The sequence below is a fragment of the Oreochromis aureus genome, linkage group 3, assembly GCF_013358895.1.
Source record: "Oreochromis aureus strain Israel breed Guangdong linkage group 3, ZZ_aureus, whole genome shotgun sequence".
Taxonomy (NCBI): domain Eukaryota; kingdom Metazoa; phylum Chordata; class Actinopteri; order Cichliformes; family Cichlidae; genus Oreochromis; species Oreochromis aureus.
The window spans coordinates 18722987-18744029 of record NC_052944.1 but is presented as its reverse complement, the minus strand read 5'-3'; the positions used below and the strand labels follow the sequence as shown (position 1 = coordinate 18744029).

Below are 21043 nucleotides of genomic sequence, written 5' to 3'. Positions count from 1 at the left end.
TCACGTTTTTGCTACGTCCATCTTTTATCAGTCCGTGGCACCTACTAGGTTTCCAAAGCTACGAAGTAAGTCCCCGGGGCCTGTAAGGTGCTTTGGATAAAATCATCCACATGAACTGCAGTATGAGAGATATAACACATATAATAACAGACTTTATGAAATACAGAACTGCAGTCCATGAACCTTCGGTTTTCCATCCTTATGAGGTATTCACTGTATTTTAATGTACTTCTTGGGGAATATGGGGGCACTTGGTTTTCTATTTTCATGAGAAAGCACTATTTACTACCTCTAATATCGTTCACAAGGCCATCACCGCTGTGACATCAATGACAATAAAGAACAGACGTGGAAGAGTCCGGACTGTCCTGTGGGCGAAATTCAGTCTTTTGTGTGTATAAAACCAGCTTTAAGAGTTTCTGTTAGAAATCAGCAGGTTTGCTGTTGTTTCCCGCTGTTATCAGGAAATAAGCCCGATGACACTTGAAACAATGTCAGAGCAACTTTTGGCTCATTTCCTGTAATTAAGACATAATCAAATTTAACACTAGGCAACGATGCATTTAAACTAATTTCGCTACACCTGCAAAAATAAGTCAGATAACTAATGTTTCAGTGTTCTTGTTAGTATTGATGTCTAAATTAGCCTAGCTTTTACAGCACTGACTGATTGCTGTTTTTACCTGATAGAATCTTTAAAAAAGAAGCTTTTAAATGTCACCGGCCTTCTGAAACCACGACATGTTTAGGGCTCCTTTTTGTCTCTTTCCAGCTTGTCCAACAGCACATCCTAAAATCTTAGAAGACTTTTTCATGCACAACAATATCTGTGTCACACACAAATCTCTCCTTCCTCCTTCAAAATGCTGACCTTCATTTCCCCTGCCGTGCGTCTTTATTCATGCCACGCTACCTTTGGAAGTGTCCTTTACTGTGTCTGCTCAATTAGCATTGGATAAAACTGCGATCTGTTCCTCTGACCACCCCAGCTGCCCCCACACCCCTACCAAATCCTCACCCCTTGCCTCCTGATAATCTTTCACGAGTCTTCCTGCTGCTTAATTAGCATATGAAATAAGTTACCCTGCGTGGCTACATGTCCATATTTATCATCGCCAACCAGGCGCAATTAGAACACGTAAATATGAAATCATTAACAGCAGTGCGTGCCAGCCCACATTTCTAGCAGTTTTCAAGGGCTGCGTGCTCTGTTTGGGTGGGGAGGTAATGTAGGGGACAAAGCTGTGAATGATCCCAGGCTGAATGCTTGAAGGTGGTTAATTGCTGTGAAAAGAGGACAAGCAATCTGCTAATTAACTACTAATGGAAGTGCAGGAAAGATGTGCAGTGGGAGTAAAGCTTTATAGTTTGTGTTGCTTTCCTTAAGTTTTTATTATTATTTTTTTATTTAGGGTGGCTGCAGGGGATTGTTATGCTAAAAGGATGCCAAAAACACAAGACAACAAATTGGCTGCACAACACTCGGGTCATTATTTCTATTATAAAGCAACATGTAGGTAGAGAACTCCAGAGACAATCATAGGGTAAGCTGTGTGATGTGCACATTATCAATGGTATACTTTTGCACAGCAGCAAGAACAGAAAGTGTCTTAATTCGTTGATTGCAAATAAATTACACATCAAATTCAAAAGCGCGGCAAGATGAGACATTTTTGTCAGTTGCCAAATTGATGTTCCCCAGCAATTAAGAAGCAATGCATATCTCTCAATAATGAAACGGTGCCAACGCTGACATTTCGCGAGGCTCCATTTCTGTGCCGATGCGAGAGAAAGCACGGAGACCTTGTGGGAATGAAGTGGTAATTTCTGTGGGTGTAAGCATCGACTTTCTTTCCACCTGCGCAGCCCTTCACAATTTTGTGGCTCATGACATCGCTTGCATTGAAATAGGCTGTGAAGTACACTAGAGGGGAGTGTCACTTCAAATTAGACGGTGCAGTGAAATACTGGTGTCCAAAAGCTAGCAAGGGAGCAAGTCATTGGGGATGAATTATTATCGAAATTACAGGTTTAGCCGTGGTCTCACCATAACATAATGGAAGTGTCAGTGACAGGGATTCATTTAGGGCCGAGGTTGGTGCATTTCAGAATATTTTGACAAGATAGGCGGGATACTTTTTTAGGCCTTTGGTGACTGTCTGTGGCTTTTTTCGAGTTTTTCTTTGGACGTTGCCATTGGCTTCTTTTTCACTCATATTCAGTCCTTGTACTTGACCATTTCCAGGGCACAAAACATTTGTTGTTCAACATTTGTTCACATTTCTGTAGCTGAGACTATGAAAAATTACAAAGATAACACATTTGACAGGCACAAAATTGTATTTTTGCACCAACGAGGCTATTCCTAAAAAGCTATTAGCACAAAACAGTGTACATCTCACCACGGTGTGAAATGCGTGTCCTTAAATAATGTGTGGAAATAGGACAAGTGGAGGACAAAAAGAGGAAGTGGAAAGTCTAAAAAGTACCTACAGCAGATGTGCAGTATCTAAAAGCAACATCCTTAAGAAACAGTGACAAAATATCCAGCAAAGACCAGACACAGGACCTGAGAGACGTCAGCTGATTCATCTACTGTTCATCAGAAATGGAAAGCTGTGAAGAAGTCATTCATAAGGAAGGGAAACAGGGAGAAATGTGCTGTTTTGTATGTGTAAACCCTAAACCCTAAACCCCCCTTAAAAACCACTCTGAGTTAAAAAAGAGGTGTGCATTTGGCTACCAAATCAACATAAGCAAAATATTTACTCGCTTCAGTTCTATTTTAATGTGCACAACTCTCTGTGTCTGCTAGCTTACCGATGCTACATGCTGCCACTTTCTAAGATCTGTTCACAGAAATAAAAGAGGCTTAGGTCTCAAGTCTATTTGGTTCGTAAATATAAGAAAAACCTTTCGCATCGCACCCTGCCATCTGATCCATGGTCATAAAATATACATTTCGATAAGTAGAGCTTCAAATTGTGCTTAGTCAGGTGCTCTAGAAGCCATGGCCCTTTCCCCTCCTACAATGTCCGCTCTTATTCAGCGGTGAAGGAGTGTCCGAGGCAATCTGAAAATCTCAGTTCATAAATTGCAGTCTTCACGCTCTGCACGGACTGCTCGAGAGAGCAGAAGAGGCTCATCCTGAACCTACAGGATATCGTAATTATCCCTAACCCCGGCGCTGTCTCCCCCTCTCTAACTCAGGCCTGTCGTCGGCACCTGATCACCACATAAACACCTGACCGAGGGAGAGAGCTGGAGCAGCGGGGGAAAAGTGGAATGGAAATGCAGTTACCGAGCTGTGGTCGCGGCACTGTATGATGATGTGCTGCAGAGGGACGTAATCTAACTACTTTACAGTAGATGCGCCGCTCACACTGAGGACTGCAAACGGGAAAGTGATGACGTTAAGGAATACAGCTCAAAGACACTAGCTGTGAACACAACACAGAGCCGTACACAGAAAGCAATTATATCCGAATGGTATGAGCCAATATATTATGATTTAGCACGTCATTAATCTCCAGCTCTCATAGAAATCTGCCCTAAGATAAAGCATGCGGGGAGGGAATGGTACACCCTCGTGAGGAACTCCCATGGGCCTCCAAATCTACGCACACTCGAAGCGATCCCTCATTTATCTGTCTGTTCTCTGCCTTCTACTTTATTGTCTCCCACTCATCTGCTCTCCCTCAGTCTATGCTGTTTTTCTTCCCCCTCACTTCATTTCTCTGTCCCTCTCTCTCTTTGCCTTATCTGTCGCGGTTCCCCGGTCACCATCAGTCTCTCTCTCACTCTCTTTCTTCTGCATCTCATAATGCAGTGTCAGAAAATTAAAAATCGGCTCTTCCAAACATGAGAAAATGCATCGTAGTAGCTGCGCGCGTCAAAAGGCTGGCAGAAAACTGCAGGCTGGGGCTTTTTCTCCCAGCATACTGTTAGTAGCTTGTGCTTGGAGTCAAACCAAGGCTCAGGCTCACATCCACATCTAAAGGTAATCTGGAGTCACAGTTTTACTCCATGTGTGTGGGGTTGTTGGTTTTATTTTTTTGGATTTGAACATGCAAACTCTACAAAGTTCAGCAAGTTCAAATGCAGAACATTTTTACTTTTCTTGTGAGGTACTAACACTACCTTTCTGGACAGTTATACTAACCAAATGATGTACTATTCAGTATTTTAGAAGCCCTGTTCCTAATATGGACCAAAACAAAAACTTAACAAAGAGGTTAAGAAGAAAGCTTTAACCCCTATTTTTTTGCCTGATGACTCACATGGCCGCACTGGCGAGCTGCTCTTTGCTGAGGTTGAGGGGGTGATTGGTGACGGAGATGCCGTACTGGCGCGGGTCCTGTCCCGCTGGCAGATTTCCTCTCAGGATGCCGTTGTTGGCCACGCTAAAGAAGGACACCACGGCGTGCCGCAGCTGGTTGTAGAACCACACCTGCAGTGGAACAGACAATTGGTACAGAGAACAGCATGTAGAGGGGTTTGCATTTGCTTCCCATGTCTCCTAGCAACTACATCAGGTAATGTCATGGAAGACTCATGGACAAATAATAGAAAAAATAAAATAAAACAAGCAGGTTATGAATGGAGAGATAACCGAGAGACGACGTGGAGAGGTGAAGATTCAATTCTAATCTGGAAAACTTTTGTCTTTTTCTTTGCTTTTTTTAAAACTGTGGAACAGGTCAGTGGTGAAGGATGTGCCCTCTTAATTCTGAGGTTGCTTTCTTTGGAAAAGGGAGAAATTAACTACCCAGTGAGGTAGTGAATAAAAGATCAGGGCAGAATCTGTCTGCTGGCTGTGTTTTAGCAGCAGCACCAGGCTCTTAACAGCAGCGTGACACCAACAAAAGTACCAGAGAGCAAACAGTGTGAACACTTTAGTGTAACAGAAGAAAGGGCAAAATATCACCACTGTAAAGAGTTGTCTGTGACATTTACGGATTTACTACTATCCGGATCTCATTAGCAGGGCGTCAATTAATGCTGCTTATCCAAGCTGCTGATGTGGCTCGCTTTATGCACAAGGTGTACTTCAGATGTGGAGCCTGGCGCAGCAGGTTGTGGCATTAGTGCGCGGTAACGTGCAGAGTTGCTTGTGTGAAACTCTAGAAGCGTGAGTAAAAAGACAAAAAACAGCTTTTTATTCTTTCAGTCAATAAAAAGAGCAAAACAAAAAGGTCCCAAAGGGATGTGAGTCATAATCTCTGGGCTGACTATCATGAGCTCTGCTACAACCTCCTAATGCAGCGAGTATAGTGCTGTGCAAATGTTTTTAGCCACCCATCATTTCTTTATATTTTCATAGAAAATTGGGACATTTAGCAGGAAAATTACTGAAATGTGAAAACACACATTGAAAGTCAATATCTGGCTTGACTGCCTTTATTCTTCGACACAGTCTGAACTCTCTGAGGCAGCTTTCTTGTCATTTCTTGAAGTAATCTTCAGGAATAGATTTCTTCTTGAAGGACATTCAAAGCTCTTCTTTGGATGTTGGCTGTCTTGATGATCCCACACTTCTTCAATAACACTTTCATTTATGACTGATAGTGTTGCACTGTTTGGTTTTCTATTCAGGTCTGCTTTTACGGCATTAGCAGTGTGTGTGTGTGTGGCATCAAGCTCTTGTCAAGCCATTGCCAATCAACGACAGATGGTCATTTCCAGATGGTGTTACATTTCGGATTAAATCTGATGGTACTTTCCTTCATGTTTCCATCGATTTTGACTAGATCCCCAACATCACTGATTAAAATGCATCCCAAACCATGACAGAGCCTCCACTGTGCTTTACAGATGGCTGTAGACACTCACTGTTTTATCTCTGTATCACTGACTTTCAGCCCAGATCTTGTAAAATTGGTTTGTTTTTGTTTTTTTGCAATTTCTTTCATATATTGGACTAAAGAAATTGAAAGAATATGTTTTTATTACAGGCTTCTAGTAAAAGAGTGTCTAAAGTCATAACACTGATTCCTTCCCTGAGTTAGGTGCATTTTAGATGCTTGAATGATTCATAGATCAGTATTGTGTGGCTTAAACAAATAATGGTCAGATAGGAGTGGACTTACAATGAGTGAAAAAGCAGCCAATGACTAAAAATAGACCTTCAAAAAGCGGGGAGAATTATTGCTTTAACCTCCTAAGACCTGAACTCTTTCATGGCATGCATTTTTAATTTCTCTTTGCCATTTGGGCTGATTGGGAACTGATGAATGTAAAAAAAAAGAGTTACCTGATTATTTTTTTCACCTGATTTTTGTTTCTGAGAAACATGAGATCCACATAAGAGGATATTCGTTTTAAATTTCGATAGGACAGCAGCAGTATAATGTCCTTGTAAGTGGATATCAGGCCCTTGTAGAGCAAACTTTTGTATTTTGGTCAAAATAACCCAAAATGCGATGTCCACATTGGTGGATGCCAGGTCCTAGGATGTTAAGAAAAATATAAGAAAGTCTGGAAAGAAAACAAAGAAATACGGGGTGGCTCAAGACTTTTGCACAGTACTGTAAGTCTCTCAAACGAAGTGGTTACCTCTCACCGCCCTGTCCATGCATCAAAAGGACCAAAACACGCCTTGTGTATGACTCTGGCATCTGAACTCAGTATTCTAATAAGCATATTGATGAGACCGCGTTGGTCCTTCAGATCTTTGTGCAGCACGCGTGCACAGTGAGAAGTACAGTACATTATTGCTACTGATGCACATTCCCATTGCTATTTCCTGTTCTGTATTTCTGAGCGCGCCTTCTGTTTCTACTGTAAGTGATTCCCTGAGTTTGAGGCTGCTTGTAGAAGAAAAAGAATGGATGAAAGAGAGTTGGAGTGAGAGGGAGAGCTCCCCGCTGATAGTGCAGCGCTAATTAAGAGTGGATGGTGTTTGAGTGTCAGCCCAACATAGCACCGCATCACAGAGGAGGACGTGGAGAAATCTGAATGTGCGCACACACACACACGTCTCTTTCTGTCTGCTTGCTGCTGTGTTCTCCTTTCTTCTTCTTGTATCTCACAAGAGGAGATCGACAAAAATGGATATTATTTTCTGTTTTGTTTTGTTTTTCTATTTTTTTTCCTCCCATCCAGCAGTTTCTGAAAGGTCTACAGCTAAAATACCATTTGATGTATGCGAGATAACAGATAGTAAGCTAAGCTTGTCTGCTAAATACATGAGGGTGATAGAGCGAAAAATATGTAAGATATGATGGCAAGCCACATTTCCACTTCTGAAACTACTTTAAGCATCAAAGTGCTTCTGGGGGAGAAGCAAATTTTCTTCCCTCAGAATGAGAAATATAAGTGTGAGACACTTTTATAGGACAGCTTCGGCAGTATTTCAGCGTTAAACACAAATGTACTCAACTCGCAGAGCGTGCTTACTTACTTCAAGACTTCTTTTTAATTCATTACCAGATGGAAAACGGAAACACAAATTCATTTATCGCCGCTTGGAAAGCTCAAGTTTGGGTTAGCAGGTTTTTTTGTGGGTTTTTTATGTTTAGCACAGCAGAAAGGCTTCAGAATAGCAACAAGTGATCACATATTTTTTGTTTAGTTTAGTTAGAGACTAAATCACCAGGATGTAGCTGCTAAATTATTTATAGCACTGTCTGCTTTTGATTTAAATTCAGTTATACAGGTCTTAACCCACAATGAGGCTCATTATGCAGTTAAAGCATCACAATTCTATATCAAGCAATTGGCTTGAGTGAGATAGATGAGTTGATGGCCTTGTGTTTGGGCATTCGCTGCCTCTGTAGCCTGTTTCTGCACCGCGCGAGGCTGATTTCACCTCTGCGGTCGTTAAACTTTCATCCCGTGTTCGGTGTAATGTACATTCACAACAATACCTTGACGTTGTCCCTGGTTCCCAGGTTCTTGAGCAGCGTCTCAGCACTTTGGTAGACCTGATCAGTCACGTTATCCTAATGAAGAGGAAAACAAGAAATAAGAAATGAGTTGGGAGACTTAATTGGACACACTCGGAAGACCACCGCTGCTCTTTGAAATGCAAAAACATGAGGGAGAAGGGAGAGAGAGACACAAGAATTAAGATTTCCAGGGAGCCTTTTGGGGGTGTGCTGAACCATTTATTTTCCTCAGACTTGAGGGGTGGCGGGTGGACGGGGTGGGGTTGAGGTTGGGGGTGTCCCCTTGTTATTCTTTTTACTTTTTCCCCCCTCTTTTCGACATTACTGCTTTATTAAATTATGTAAAATAATTGTAAAAGATGGCATAAAGATTCACAGTTAGCACAAGCAGCCTAAATACCAAATGGACCAATCGGCTTTAAGGGGGTGGGAGAGGGTTTAGTCGCAAATAAAACACAAGCACAGGGATGATTTTCAGAGAGTGTCAGCCGGGCTTTGTGGTGAGGTGATGAAAATGGGAGGGAGGGAGAGAGAGAGCGATGGTAGCCCGGACAGGTTGCATTAAAATCTCCTCTGCTGCACTCATGTTTCATGTGAAATGAGCCTTGGGATGAGGGCTCGAGATGACAGGCGTGCCATTCCCAAAGTGTCGTGTTGATACCATGCTGTTCGGCCCCGGCCATAAGACTACTGAGCACATTACATGTGTGATATAAATGCAAATGGACCTCCTGTTGGACTTCTGCCTTCATCAGAGGGGCTGTGGAAGAGGAGGAGGAGGAGGAGGGGTAGCGAACGTGGCACGGAGTGAGGAGGAGAGGTTTACGGAGGTAAAGTGCAGGTGACAACTGGAGAGCGAGGGGCGGGGCGGCGGGGAAAAATAAGAGGAGAAAAATCAAGAAAGACATCCCGAGAATGCAGGAGGGTGCTCAGGTGTGAGTGGCTGTCTGCAGCGAAACAGAGAGAGTGGGAGTGGGAAGGGGGGGGAAAAAAGAGAGAAAAGAGATCTCTCCAGCCGCTCGGCTCAGACGGTTACCTGAGGACAACGGGCCGAGGAGATCATACTGTGCCTCTTACTATTTTTTCTCTCTGTTCAAAACTCATCCAATCGTTTAGCTCCTTGTGGCTGGCTTTAGAAACATCTGGAAACATCTGCGCCTAAACACAGTGTTTACACATCATTTCAGCAATGCACCCTGAAATAAGAGGAGAGAGGGGAAAAAACTCCGATCTATGCTGACAGAAGTATCTGCGTTAAATAACATCCCCCTCTGTTCCAGCTCATTACTTATTCATACTCGAGGCAGAGAACAAGTCTTCTGCTTTCGTCCTAAAGCAGCAGCACGGGCAACCTCGGCCCATGTTTCCTGTTTTCCCTTCAGTCAGGTTTGAGTTGTGCCAAGTGGCTCCAAATAGGAAGCCGTCCTGAGGATTAGCCGTCGCTGAGAACGGGATGAGAAGTGTGCCTGCCAGCGGCTGGCTGCGTCTAATCCCTGACAAACTCTCCCCCGCTCAAGGACAATGACAAGGCTGGTTCGGCCAGAGGACCCCATCGGTGCAATGGCTCACGACGCGGCAATAAAGCCACTTGAGTGTGCGGCGACTTTTCCCAAAAGCGGCCCGCGTAGTTCAGCGGTCAAACGGCCTGTGTGGCAAGTGTGTTAATATGTGTGTGTTCCAGGAATCTGCCAGGGAGAAGTTTACAGTTTATTAAATTAAGGGGCTTGTTCCTGTGAATAATTTAAATAATAAAAATGGGTTACGCAAGCATTTCGGGGAGCTGCGTATCATTAACGCCATCTACATGAAACAGTGGCTCCTCTGAGGCGGGGGGAGGGAGGGGGTGCTTAATTATACACTTCCCACCGCACAGCCTCTCTTGTTCTTTCCATTCCCACCACCTCCTGCTTCTCAGAGCTCCATTTTCTACCTGCTAGACATAGAAAATGCAATGAAACAGAAATTTCAAAGCCCACTTCCCAGTTGGCGCAGGTGGCCGCGAGTGCAAAAACACGTTACTTCCAGTTAAGAGTCTCACGTCGCAACGCCTGCAGAGCAGCAGCAGGAGCAGCAGAAGAGAAGCAGACATTTCCCAAGGACAGTGTAGCACTTTAATAACAAGGAATGCAGAGCTGGGACGGCTAATGCCCGGCCATTAGAGTTACATCATCGCTGCTGCACAAATTAAAGTCACATTAGCGTCGAGGTTCTGGGGAGACGAGGAGAGAGCCTCGGTGAGGGATGAGACCGGAGACGCCCGGGGGCAAAGCGATGGTGTAGTTTGAACGTCCAAAATTTAAAATGTTAATGAGAGACTCTGAGGGAGAGAGACAGAGGGAGAGGCACGGGGAGGTGACAAGTGAGTGGGCATGAATTTTAAGAAAACACTACACATTCCTAAGAGTTTGAATCCTGATGCAGGCACTGAGCAGACCGAATGGAAGAAGTTAAAGAATACAGGAAAAAAAAAAACCTGAAGCTGAATGAACTTCATTAATAAGAAGGTTAAGTAATGCGGTATGGGGAGCGGATTTGCCGGATTGTGCGATCTTGTGCACAAGATTTCTCGATTTATTCACAGCGGCGCTCAGACAATAGCAGCTTGTTGCCATGGACACTCAACAAAATGGATCTGAAGGAATTAAACCTCCTCCTTCCTTTTGAATTCGGTCCTCTCTCTCAATTGTTCGAGAATTCAGCGGAGTCCAAAAGTCCACCGCGAGTGACATCACCGGTATCCAAGATACAAAACTGTCTGAACAAAGAACTCAACGCTCCAATTAGGAGCGGCGCAGTCGAAATAAAAGCAGTGAGCCGCAGCCTTGACAGGAGGGAGAGCAGCCTCTTCACTCACAAAACTGCTCCAAACATTTAGCGCTGGGTCGTAACACGATGCTGATGATGGCTTGCGGGTTATTTATTTGTCATTTCTATAGATGAATGAGCACCAAAGCAATGTTTATACAAAGACGGCTGTGTCACTTTGATTTTTTTTTACACTGATAAAGGTTCAAGGAAAACCTGGAAGCGGTGTTGGGAGTAGCTTTGAAGCTTTTTAGTTATAAATCACCCTGCTGGACATGTTTAATATGTATCCTGATTATCACAGTAGATTAAAAAGTAGAAATTTAGAAGAATCTCTCATGACTTCAGCGGCATTTGGTTTATGTTGAATGTAATAAAACTTGGTTTGAATCAAGCGAAACACAACTAGAATGAAAATGTTCTTCATTAGATGGTAAATAAACACACTCACATCCTAATTACATTGCACTTATATTAAGGCCTAATCAAGGTATATAGTTCATTATCATAGAACAGTGTGAGATCCAATTATATGATTATATATTTTATTAGAATTTTAAATAGTGCGCTTGAAGGAAGCACATTTAAAGGGTCTTTTGTTAACACAGCTGTGCTTTATAAGAGGGTCAGTTATTGCTTATAACAAGAAAACTGCACCGTGAACTCAAGTCAGCACACAACAGGTCGCACTGTTGCAATATCGCAACTCAGAGCCCAGATGGGTTTATTTGGGTTGCTGGGGTTGGAGGGCGAGATGACGTGTCTTAACCTGTATGGGAGCGAAGCGTCGACGACGTATCCAAGAGAAATTTCGCAGGAGTCCAAACAACATCCAAGTGGGAGAAGAAATACGGTGGTGTGGTTTGACTGTTATAATGGGAAAGTGTGATATACAGTATGTTACATACAGTGTCATTTCTGTATATGTGACACTGTATGTAACCAGCTGCTATAAGACCATTTAATGCACAATAATAACAATATGATTTTATCTGCGTTTGCACTTATTAGTTATTGCGTATTTTATTCAATGCTATATTTTAAGCTTTATTTAGTCATAAATCATTGAACAGGAATTAATATCGATTTGCTGTTTGGGATGTGTGGTGTTATGTCTGTGGTGAAGATGCTGTAAAGCTTCAATAAGGTCAATTTCTGTGTGAGGTGTAGTAGACTAGTGTTGTTATGGTGTAATAAGGAGTAAGTAAGTAACTAAGAGGTTTTGTCTAATTTGATACAAAGTAGGCCACAGCTTGTTGCACCTCATTAATGTACTACTAAATAAAGTGTGATAGTACAGTTAGAATGTTCTTATATTATATTATAATGTTATGTTATATTATTATATAAGGATTTCCAAAGTCTTGAGGTACTAATGTCTGTGGTAATGCATCCAATGCTGCAGACTCGTGGTTTCAAAATCCAGAATGTTTACTTGCACAGGAGTCAGCATGGGGGGGGGGGCGTCTGCGTGGAAGCTTTCATGGCAACGCATGTAATATTTGGGTGGATAATTGAGTCTAGAGCAAAGTCGCAGACCAGACTGACGTGACCTTGAGCCATGCCTGTAATGTTCCTAAAAAGGATAAACAAATAGTGGAACAAATTTCCTCTTTTTCAAAGACATTTCAGGTATCATCACACTGCTGATCTGAGGCAGGTCTTTTCTTGTTGCCATCATTTATATGTACAGTATGTGGTGCAGGAACAGAAAGATGGAAAAAAACAAACCTAATTCCAAGGCTTCGTGTGTCTTTGTAGATGCCCATGGGCTATTTTCCGACAGTACAACTTCTGGCCTTGCACTACATTGTACTACTTTTATACACCATAAAAGAAATTCATATAATCCGGTGGTATCAACAAGTTTGACTTTGTGAATGCCAATATTTATCACATACCTGAGCTGAACTGAATAGGCCTTTTAGATCTCTGAATGTATCCGTGATTGCTGCCTCCGTCACACGAACTTGAGAGTTGATTGCTCCGACGGAGATCCCTCCGTACCTGGAGTGTCAGGAAAGTAATCAGAAATGCACGCATGCACACACACACACACACACACACACACACACACACACACACACACACACACACACACTCTCTCTCTTTAAACACATCTACTTTCACGCCTGTGCAAATAAATCAACAAATCAGCTCAGACCTCATGTGCAGTTATCATGGTAATCACACATGAAGTAACTCACACACATATAGGAAAGCCTCAGCACATCCCCCCCACACACACACACACTGTAATTACTACATGCGTTTTTTTCACCATGAGCTTTCACAACACTATTTCTGTCTCGCTTTTTTTTAGGTCCTCATTATATCAGGGGCATAGGAGAAATGTGAAACACTATTATTACTCTGCTCGTGTCACAAGTTATTGCCTAAGAAACATTCATTAGACATACGGGCTTAATACGATCCAATAAAACAGACAACTCGCATCGCTGCTTATAACATTTGTATTAGTTTGGTATAGACGCCTTCATCTGAGAGCAGCGGTGGTGACAGACAGGAAGTGAGGGTGGGGGAGTAAGTCTGGAGGGTCCACTCAGCCGGCAGTGAAATCGGGGACGATTCGGTTGCTCGGTTTGCATCCTTACTATTAAGGCTACAGAGGCGCCCCGGAAAATGACTACGTGAAATTACTTTTAAGTAAAACCTTTTCGAGGTCAGCTTGTGATATAACATTGTGATGATAGGACCTGCGGCTGCGGCTCCCCATCAGAGTCACGCCAATGCTGCTTGCTCATTAGCATGTTGCAGGCCATATTAAAGCACTCCAAGCTGCGTTCACAACTATTTTTTTCAAGTTCACCGAAGTTTATATGATAAATATTGGTAGCAATTCCAATGTGGAATCTGGAAATGAGCTACTATCTCCAACAAATTAAAGGCAAATCGACCGCTTAGATCAGGGATGTCAAACCCATTTTACATCGTTGGCTGGACGAGTGTAAACGTCCTGTCAGTGTAAAGAAGTGTAACTGACATTTATCTAAATATCTAAAGAAATACAAAAAAATAAAGAAGTGCAATTTTAAGAGTTTGTCACCATGATAAAGAAATGCTGCTGTAGTAAAGGAAAGAAATTTGTCAGTGTGACTCTTTGGACTTAAAAAGCTTAAATTTCTTAGAATTTAACTGTGGGACCATTTGGGAAAAGGGCAGGGATTTCAACAGTAAATCGTAAAAAAAAAAAACCAGGAATGCTTCTGTCATTTAAATTTTTAACTAAAACGTATTTATTATAATTGCTTTGGTGTATATGAATGGCCATAAGGGAGCTCTTTACCAGCAGGAAAACCCTATAGGCAGCAATAAGGCAGTTAAAAGTCCAAAAAAAAAGTCCCAAATTCATGCCCTCCATCACATTTCCCAAAGCTGTCCAGTGGGTCGGATTGGAATCTTTGCCGGCTAGATTCTGGCCCCCAGGCCTTGTGTTTCACACCCCTGCCTTAGAAGCTCCATCTGGACTCTGTCCATCAAACTATTTTTCTCTGCCCTGAAGGAAGAGCTTTTTTTTTTATCAGCTTTCCAAAATTGCAGATGAAAATGATGCTTCAATTTATCGCTTTTTCCAGGCTCACAGCAAATTGACAATTTCAATACACCCCTCACGTTTACACCCCTGGGCACACACACACGTGGATGTGCATGCTTGCTATACATATACAGCATGAGCACATACTGCACAGAGGAAATACGTGTACATGTCCAACACGCTCTGGAATCGTGATGAAACATGCACAGGGCTGAACAAACACACCAGCCTAACGCTTACAATGAATCATTCCTCTCACTGACAGTTTGCTCTTTATGGTTTCACGCACTGAGATGACAGGTTAAGGGAAGTGCATCACAGAGCGGCCCAGCAGGATTTGCTCGAATACGATAACTGCATAACGACGAAGGATGGGAACGACAGCACGATGTGCAGGACTTCGCCTTTTGCTCATGTTACCGTTGCTGATCTTCTAAAAATAGACACACCGCCATCACAACAGCAAAATAAATGGACAGAATGAAAGAAATGAACAAAGCCACTGATCTCACACATTCACAGTTATAAACGTTACCTTGTTTTCCCGGACTTCTCAAAAGTCTTGACCAGGAAGTCCGTCATATTCCGTCCAGTTAAATTCAGCAAAGTGTCTGTCGTGTTCTGTATCCTCTGTTAAAAAAAGACAAAAAAAAACCCAAAACAGTTGAATTGAAGCATTTTTGAAACTACTGGTTTATTATTTTGGTCAAAATAGGGTTTTTTGGACCACTTGGTGGCACCAAAAACAAGACCGACTCAGACTGATCACCTCATAAGTAAGTTATCGGTACCTCCCCGTACCAATAAGTTGGTACTAGAAAACAGATATATTAAGAGACGTGTTTCTGGCCAGCTGACGAATGCAGCTGCAATAGCCACTCTCCTTTCGACCCTGCTAATAGAAGCTGCTTGCTGATTTGCTGCTGTTTCTGCTGGACAGCTGGGTTGATTGGAGGCCTTTATTTTCACTGAAGGCAACGGCCTCCTGCTGCTAAAAATGAGATTCATCAGAGCAACACGTTAAAGCTGCAGACCATAAAAGCAAAGCGATGAGCTGAAAATGCCCCATGGAACTACTCTGTAATAATCGTCCGCGGGTTTGTCAGCACCACTGACACTCTGTGCATTGCACTGAGTCAGGTGATCCATCGTTAATATAGAAACATGGCTTCGAGCAGCTTTGAGTTTAAGATGCAGAAGACCTTTCCCAAACACTGTGTAGCTTTAATAATGCAAAAATAACCTAAAGGCAGTGTTTGTTGATGCAGGCTCATGCAAAACAGGTGCAGTGGCTTTTATTTTATTTACTGTGTGAAAGGATATAAAAGCACTTTGCTTCGCCCGCGTGCCGTGGAGCATCCTGAGCGGAAAGGCTGACCACAGACAGACAGGCAGACTCCGGCCGACCCGCCCCAGAAAAAGAGAAAACAAAAAAACCCAACAAAGCTAGAGAGCGAGAGCGTTCTGCAGGTGGTATCTATCCACTCCACCGTAGAGCACATTCCCCCCAACTCTTATCATAATAGTCAATTAAGCCTAGCTATGGGAAGCCTGGCTGAAATCTACACCCCTGCCAAAGCTGGGGAAAGCTGTTTCTAATGTCAAAGGACCCTAATTAGATACCCTTCTGTGGATAAATGGGTACATTCAAACAACCAATTAAGCGAGGGTGCGACACATTGCTATGAATACACTCCACCTTGTGCAGAGTGATGCACACACAGACACACACACAACGACCCCAAGCTGCTTTAGCCCTGCTTATTTAAAGAGCTAACACTATGCTAATTAGTAGAGTGATCCTTGATAAAGTGCAATTGAGACCCCTGGACTGAAATGCAGTTTACCAACACCACCCACCCCAGCTACACTGGTTATCTGCCCTTGTGTACAAACAGCTTGATGTGTGAGCTTTGGGCAAACATAGTATGTACCTCTATACATATTACACTCATTCTTTCTCACTTGTATTATATGTCAGATTACGTTAGAAGGCTCTGCGTCCATGTATCGCTCTAAAACGCACCAAATCATTAGATTTTTGATTTTTTTGATGATCTGAAGAGAGATTAGAGAAACTGTGAAAAAGCAAATGGGAGAGGAAAGCAAAGGAGGAGAATGTTATGGAAGATGGAAAGCTAAATTCAAAATTGGACATGGGAGAAAGAAAAGGAGGCGGAGAACTCAAATTGCAAGGCAAAAAAAATAAAAAAAACAAGCAGAAGGAGAATGTAGAGGAAGAAGAGGACCCATCTGGCTTATGAATCAGAGATAAGGGGGAGGAACGGCACGGCAACCTTGGTTTATCTCTGAACAAACATGCTTCCCTTTCGAAAAAGCCACAGGAACTGAGAAACAAACAAAACCAAGGGAAAAAAAATAAGAGCTTTACACTCCACCGTGTGTACAATGAGTTTATACCCGGGCATACAGTCGGCATGGGTCTAATTATTTTGGCCTCCGTCCATATCCCCCATCAAAAAGACTGAAATGGGGACATTATGCGATTGTGTAATACCTGGGTCTGCATCTCTTGTTCATTACCTGGAAACAGCTTCAGTCTGTTTGGCATTCTGTACGACATCAGTTCTCCAGCTTGATAGCTAGGTAAGCAAGAAGGGGTGAGGGAAATGTAAACTGAGGAGTAATCAAATCTGTTGAATGAGCTGGCATACTCGAGCACTGGAGAGATAAGAGAGCGTGCTGTGTTCATATTAATCTTGCCACCGGTTACATCGTGCTGCTCCTCAAAGGTGAGGTTTATCTGGTGCGCACAAAGAAAAGCAATCTCGGGGAAGAATCTTCCTTGCTTAAATATGTCAAATCGTACAGTCACCTGTTTTGCCACTGAATACTGTGGAGGATGGGGAATACAGAGTTACTCATGCCACAATATCACAATACTCATTATAACAATCAATAGCATGACAATACAGCAGTTCTGCAACATTTAATACTCCTGCAAGTGTCAATGCATGATGATACTTGTGTAATGGAAGAAGATAATGCTTCAATAATGTTAAAGTCCGGGCTCTGGGGAGGCTAATCCATCACTGAGAGTGTTCAACTGTATGCTTTTCTATCCGGGTATGCTTTTACTCATTTAATGCTGAAAAAAGAAGCTGTTGCCAATCAGAATCTTTTCAGACGTTTTTTATGATGGCTCAAAATCCCACTTTTCTTTAAGACATGGAGCTCTCCAATACCACTGACTAATATGTAGCCCCAAACCATGACAGAGCCTCCACCGTGTTTTAAAGATGGCCGTAGACACTCACCGTATAGCTAACGGCTAATAGCTAACACCGCTAACTAACACATTTAGCTAAGCACCATTTTACAGATGGCTGTAGACACTCGCCGTATAGCTAACGGCTAATAGCTAACACCGCTAGCGCTAACTAACACAGCTAACACCATTAGCTAACAGTGCTAAAGGTGCAGCAATCAATGATTTGATTCAAGAATGTCACATTTGGATTCATAACTCCATAAAAACTGCTGTTACTGATTTTCAATCAAGCTCCTGGCATACCTCAGCTCCTTTTGTCCCTACACTGAAGGGGACGATGCATCTGTCACATCCTCTGTCAGGTCTTTGCTGGATTTTTTCCCATATTTCTCAAGGACATGACTTTCAGATAATTTTCATCTGCTGTAGTTGTATTTTTTTCAGGCTTGATAGTTCTTCTTTTGTCCTTCACTTGTCCAATTTCCTCAAGTTTTTAAGGACACACTGCACACCACGCTGAGTGATGTCAACTTTTCATTTAATGGCTCTTTGGGAATCACCTTGTTGGTGCAAAAATACAATTTTATGTCTGTCAAACTGCGCGGTCTTTGACATTTTTTTGTAGATTCAACTAAAGAAATGGGAACAAATGATTTTTTATTTATTTTTTTTATTTTTCGCAAGCGGCTGCTCAGAACAAAGCGCCTAAAGATACAATTTAAAATTGATTCTGGTATACCAATGGTCAGATACAAAGACTGGGCTGAACATGAGAGAAAAAGGAAAGAAAGTCCAAAGAAAAGCGCTGAAAGATTTTCAGAAAGGCTGAAGGATTATTGCTCAAGACAGCTTTTTTGCACAGCACTGCATATTTTAAACTTACTGGCTTACTTTAAATGTATTAATAATCACAACGTCATGGTAGCAAAAAGGGAAGCAATATATTGCTGAATCATCATACGCACAAACATGTGCTTCTACATTGTTGTGAGCTCCTTCAGCTCATTATAACCTGATGTGTTGCTAGTGGCAGGTGGCCAGTTGTATACTCATGTGTACCCGTGTCACAGCACATACTTTGAGTGACGCTTTTCAGCTCAACGTGCTCATTGTGCTGCATGATTATGTCCCATAGGATCACATCAGTTTAAACTGTGCTGAACAGGAGCATTAGATAACAGCTAACGGTCCTGGCTTACAAACAGGCACCTACTAACCACAACAAAAGCCCCTCATGAAAGACTGAGCTGCAAACATACAAGCCCGGTGAAAGAATTTCATCTAAAATCCCTTTTCCTTCTGTTTAGCTGCAACAAAGGGACTTCCTCACCCTCCGTTTGCCTCGCCTCACAAGTCAATGACCTTTCTGCTTTTGTTTTCGAGCATCTCTCGCGTTCTGCTGAGAGGGAGGCCGTGGACAGGTCGTTTTACACCAAAATGAATCTGCATGCGCTTGGAGTCAAAGTGACAGATCTGCAGGGTCCCGCAGAGAAAGGATGTGCCAGTATGCTGCGTTCGCCATTGGCTGAGGATGACCTGGTGGGGTTTGGAGTTGATCAGCACTTAACTGGATTTATTCCTTCAACAGCTGTTGTCAGAGACAAAACGTGCCCTCATATGGAAGGTTTATAGATTCATTATTGTTTCACTGAACCGCATGAATAAATTACTACGTAAGATGCTGCAAATACAGCGGACTCGCCGACCCTCACTGAACAGACCAGCGAGAAGTCCGAGGTTGTGTTACATTATAAATTCAGTTCAACAAACACTTGAAGGCATTTGTTTTTAAGCAAATTCTTAAACCTTAAAGAAGCAAAGTTACACAATACTAGTTAGATTTCCCATGCAGAATTATCTGTTTTTTTCTCCATCCAACGCCCTACTTCAATAGCCTGATAGATGAGGCCAAGGAGAGTAATTTGCAAACAAGCCGTAGTTAGGCCAGCCTCCAAATGATAAAGACATCAATCGTAATACATTGAAAGTGGCGGCTTTATCAATTCCTCCGCACGCATGACGGCCTATTCATCTGTGAAGGTTAAATATCACCAGCGAATGAGAGTCAATACCTTAGAATTGATAGAGGGCTTACTGTTGCCTGCCATTACCATGGAAACAATGATTTCACACTACCTCCTGCGGTGCCATGTCCACGCTTTTTTCTCTTTTGTATTTTCTGTAGTTTCTCAAGGGCATATTCGGAGGTTCGGCGGGATGAGAGATAAAAAAGAAAAGTACTGTGAAGCCGGCACGCTTTGTCATGATTTATTCAACATGGGAGGCTTTCCGGTCAAAGGGAATACATCCTCACGATGTGTTCGGCTTCCACGGGTGGTCCACGCCTCGGAGTAACATCAATTTAGTGCAACCTGCTACTGTCAATAGGTAAACAATGCAGCGAAGATGTGATATGCAGAAGTTCAATTATTTATATCTGTCCGGATATCTCTGTATCTGTGATGATATTATAACTCGTCACAGGCAGCAATTCTCCACGTGAAAAATGATACTCATACCACTGTGGACGGTAACACTAAGAGCGTGGTCACGACCTTATGCGCTACGCTGTATACCAAACACTAAAGCCTATGTTTCGACCCACTGGTAGACTTGCAGTTAACAGCAGGGAGGCTTCAGAGGTTGGAGAACGAAGTGTTGAGGGCTTGGGGTCACAGTTCTATACAAGAGAAGTGGATAAGCACCTGTGCAGGTTTAACAGTGGGATATCGGCTCTTACACAACTAAAAACTCACTAACAATTATTCGTGTTTACATCATAACGAGCTTTTTTCCCCCTGCAATTCAAACATTTTATTTTTTAAATAATTAATGTGTAACTTTTAGCCTATACCACAGCACTAAATCTTAGCATGGGAGATACGAGGATTGTGCAAATGTCCAGGTAGACAATTGGTTTCTCGTGAAGAGGTTGTGTCGCTATACCTTTTTTTTATAACGTTCTCTGTGTCTTTATCTCATGCTAAATTTCCTATTGTGTCCGAATTTCCCTGTTTTTAGTTTTGGTTACTCACTTCCTGGTTACTTTGATAGGCAGCTGTCCCTTGTGTGTCGTATTTAAACTGAATTTCTGAGATTTCCAACCCGGACGGTTGGAGCATCTCCACCAACCCTGAGTCAATAATCCAAGACGGCACTGAAAGTAAACAGCAGTGAAAGGATAAACTTTTAATTTGCCACAGTGTTACAAAGCACTGACCAGGAAGTGCTGCCGCAGTGTTTTTAAGCACACAAAACTAAGTATTGCTCTGATGTGCATTTGCTGCACGAATGGTTTAGCTAAGAAGTAAAGAAGTAAGTAAGTCTGTTTTTTCCTCGCTTTTCCGACTTTACTGCTGAAGCAAACTGAGTGACGTCATTCCTGAGCTTCAACGTCCAACTTCTGAGGCATCGGCAACAAAGCATTAGTTTTCTTCTCTCCTCTTGTCTTGATTGTCTGGATTGTTTTCAGCTACATCTTGATTGTTTTCAGCTACATCTCGTCACCCTCCTCTGTTCAATTACCTGATTACTCTGTCTGTGTGTATATAATAGTGCTGT

The 21043-nt window shown here is 42.5% G+C and overlaps 1 protein-coding gene across 1 annotated transcript in view; it reads right to left on the bottom strand.

The window, feature by feature from the left end:
• The window catches only part of LOC116333175 (phospholipid-transporting ATPase ABCA1-like), a 172603-nt gene that overhangs the window by 54106 nt on the left and 97454 nt on the right, over positions 1-21043 (bottom strand). Inside the window, exons 33-36 of the mRNA XM_039609524.1 lie at positions 14786-14880; positions 12596-12701; positions 7869-7943; positions 4281-4450 (exon numbers count right to left, since the gene is read on the bottom strand). Of these exons, the coding sequence (XP_039465458.1) occupies positions 4281-4450; positions 7869-7943; positions 12596-12701; positions 14786-14880 (446 nt within the window). The remainder of the gene's footprint in view (positions 1-4280; positions 4451-7868; positions 7944-12595; positions 12702-14785; positions 14881-21043) is intronic.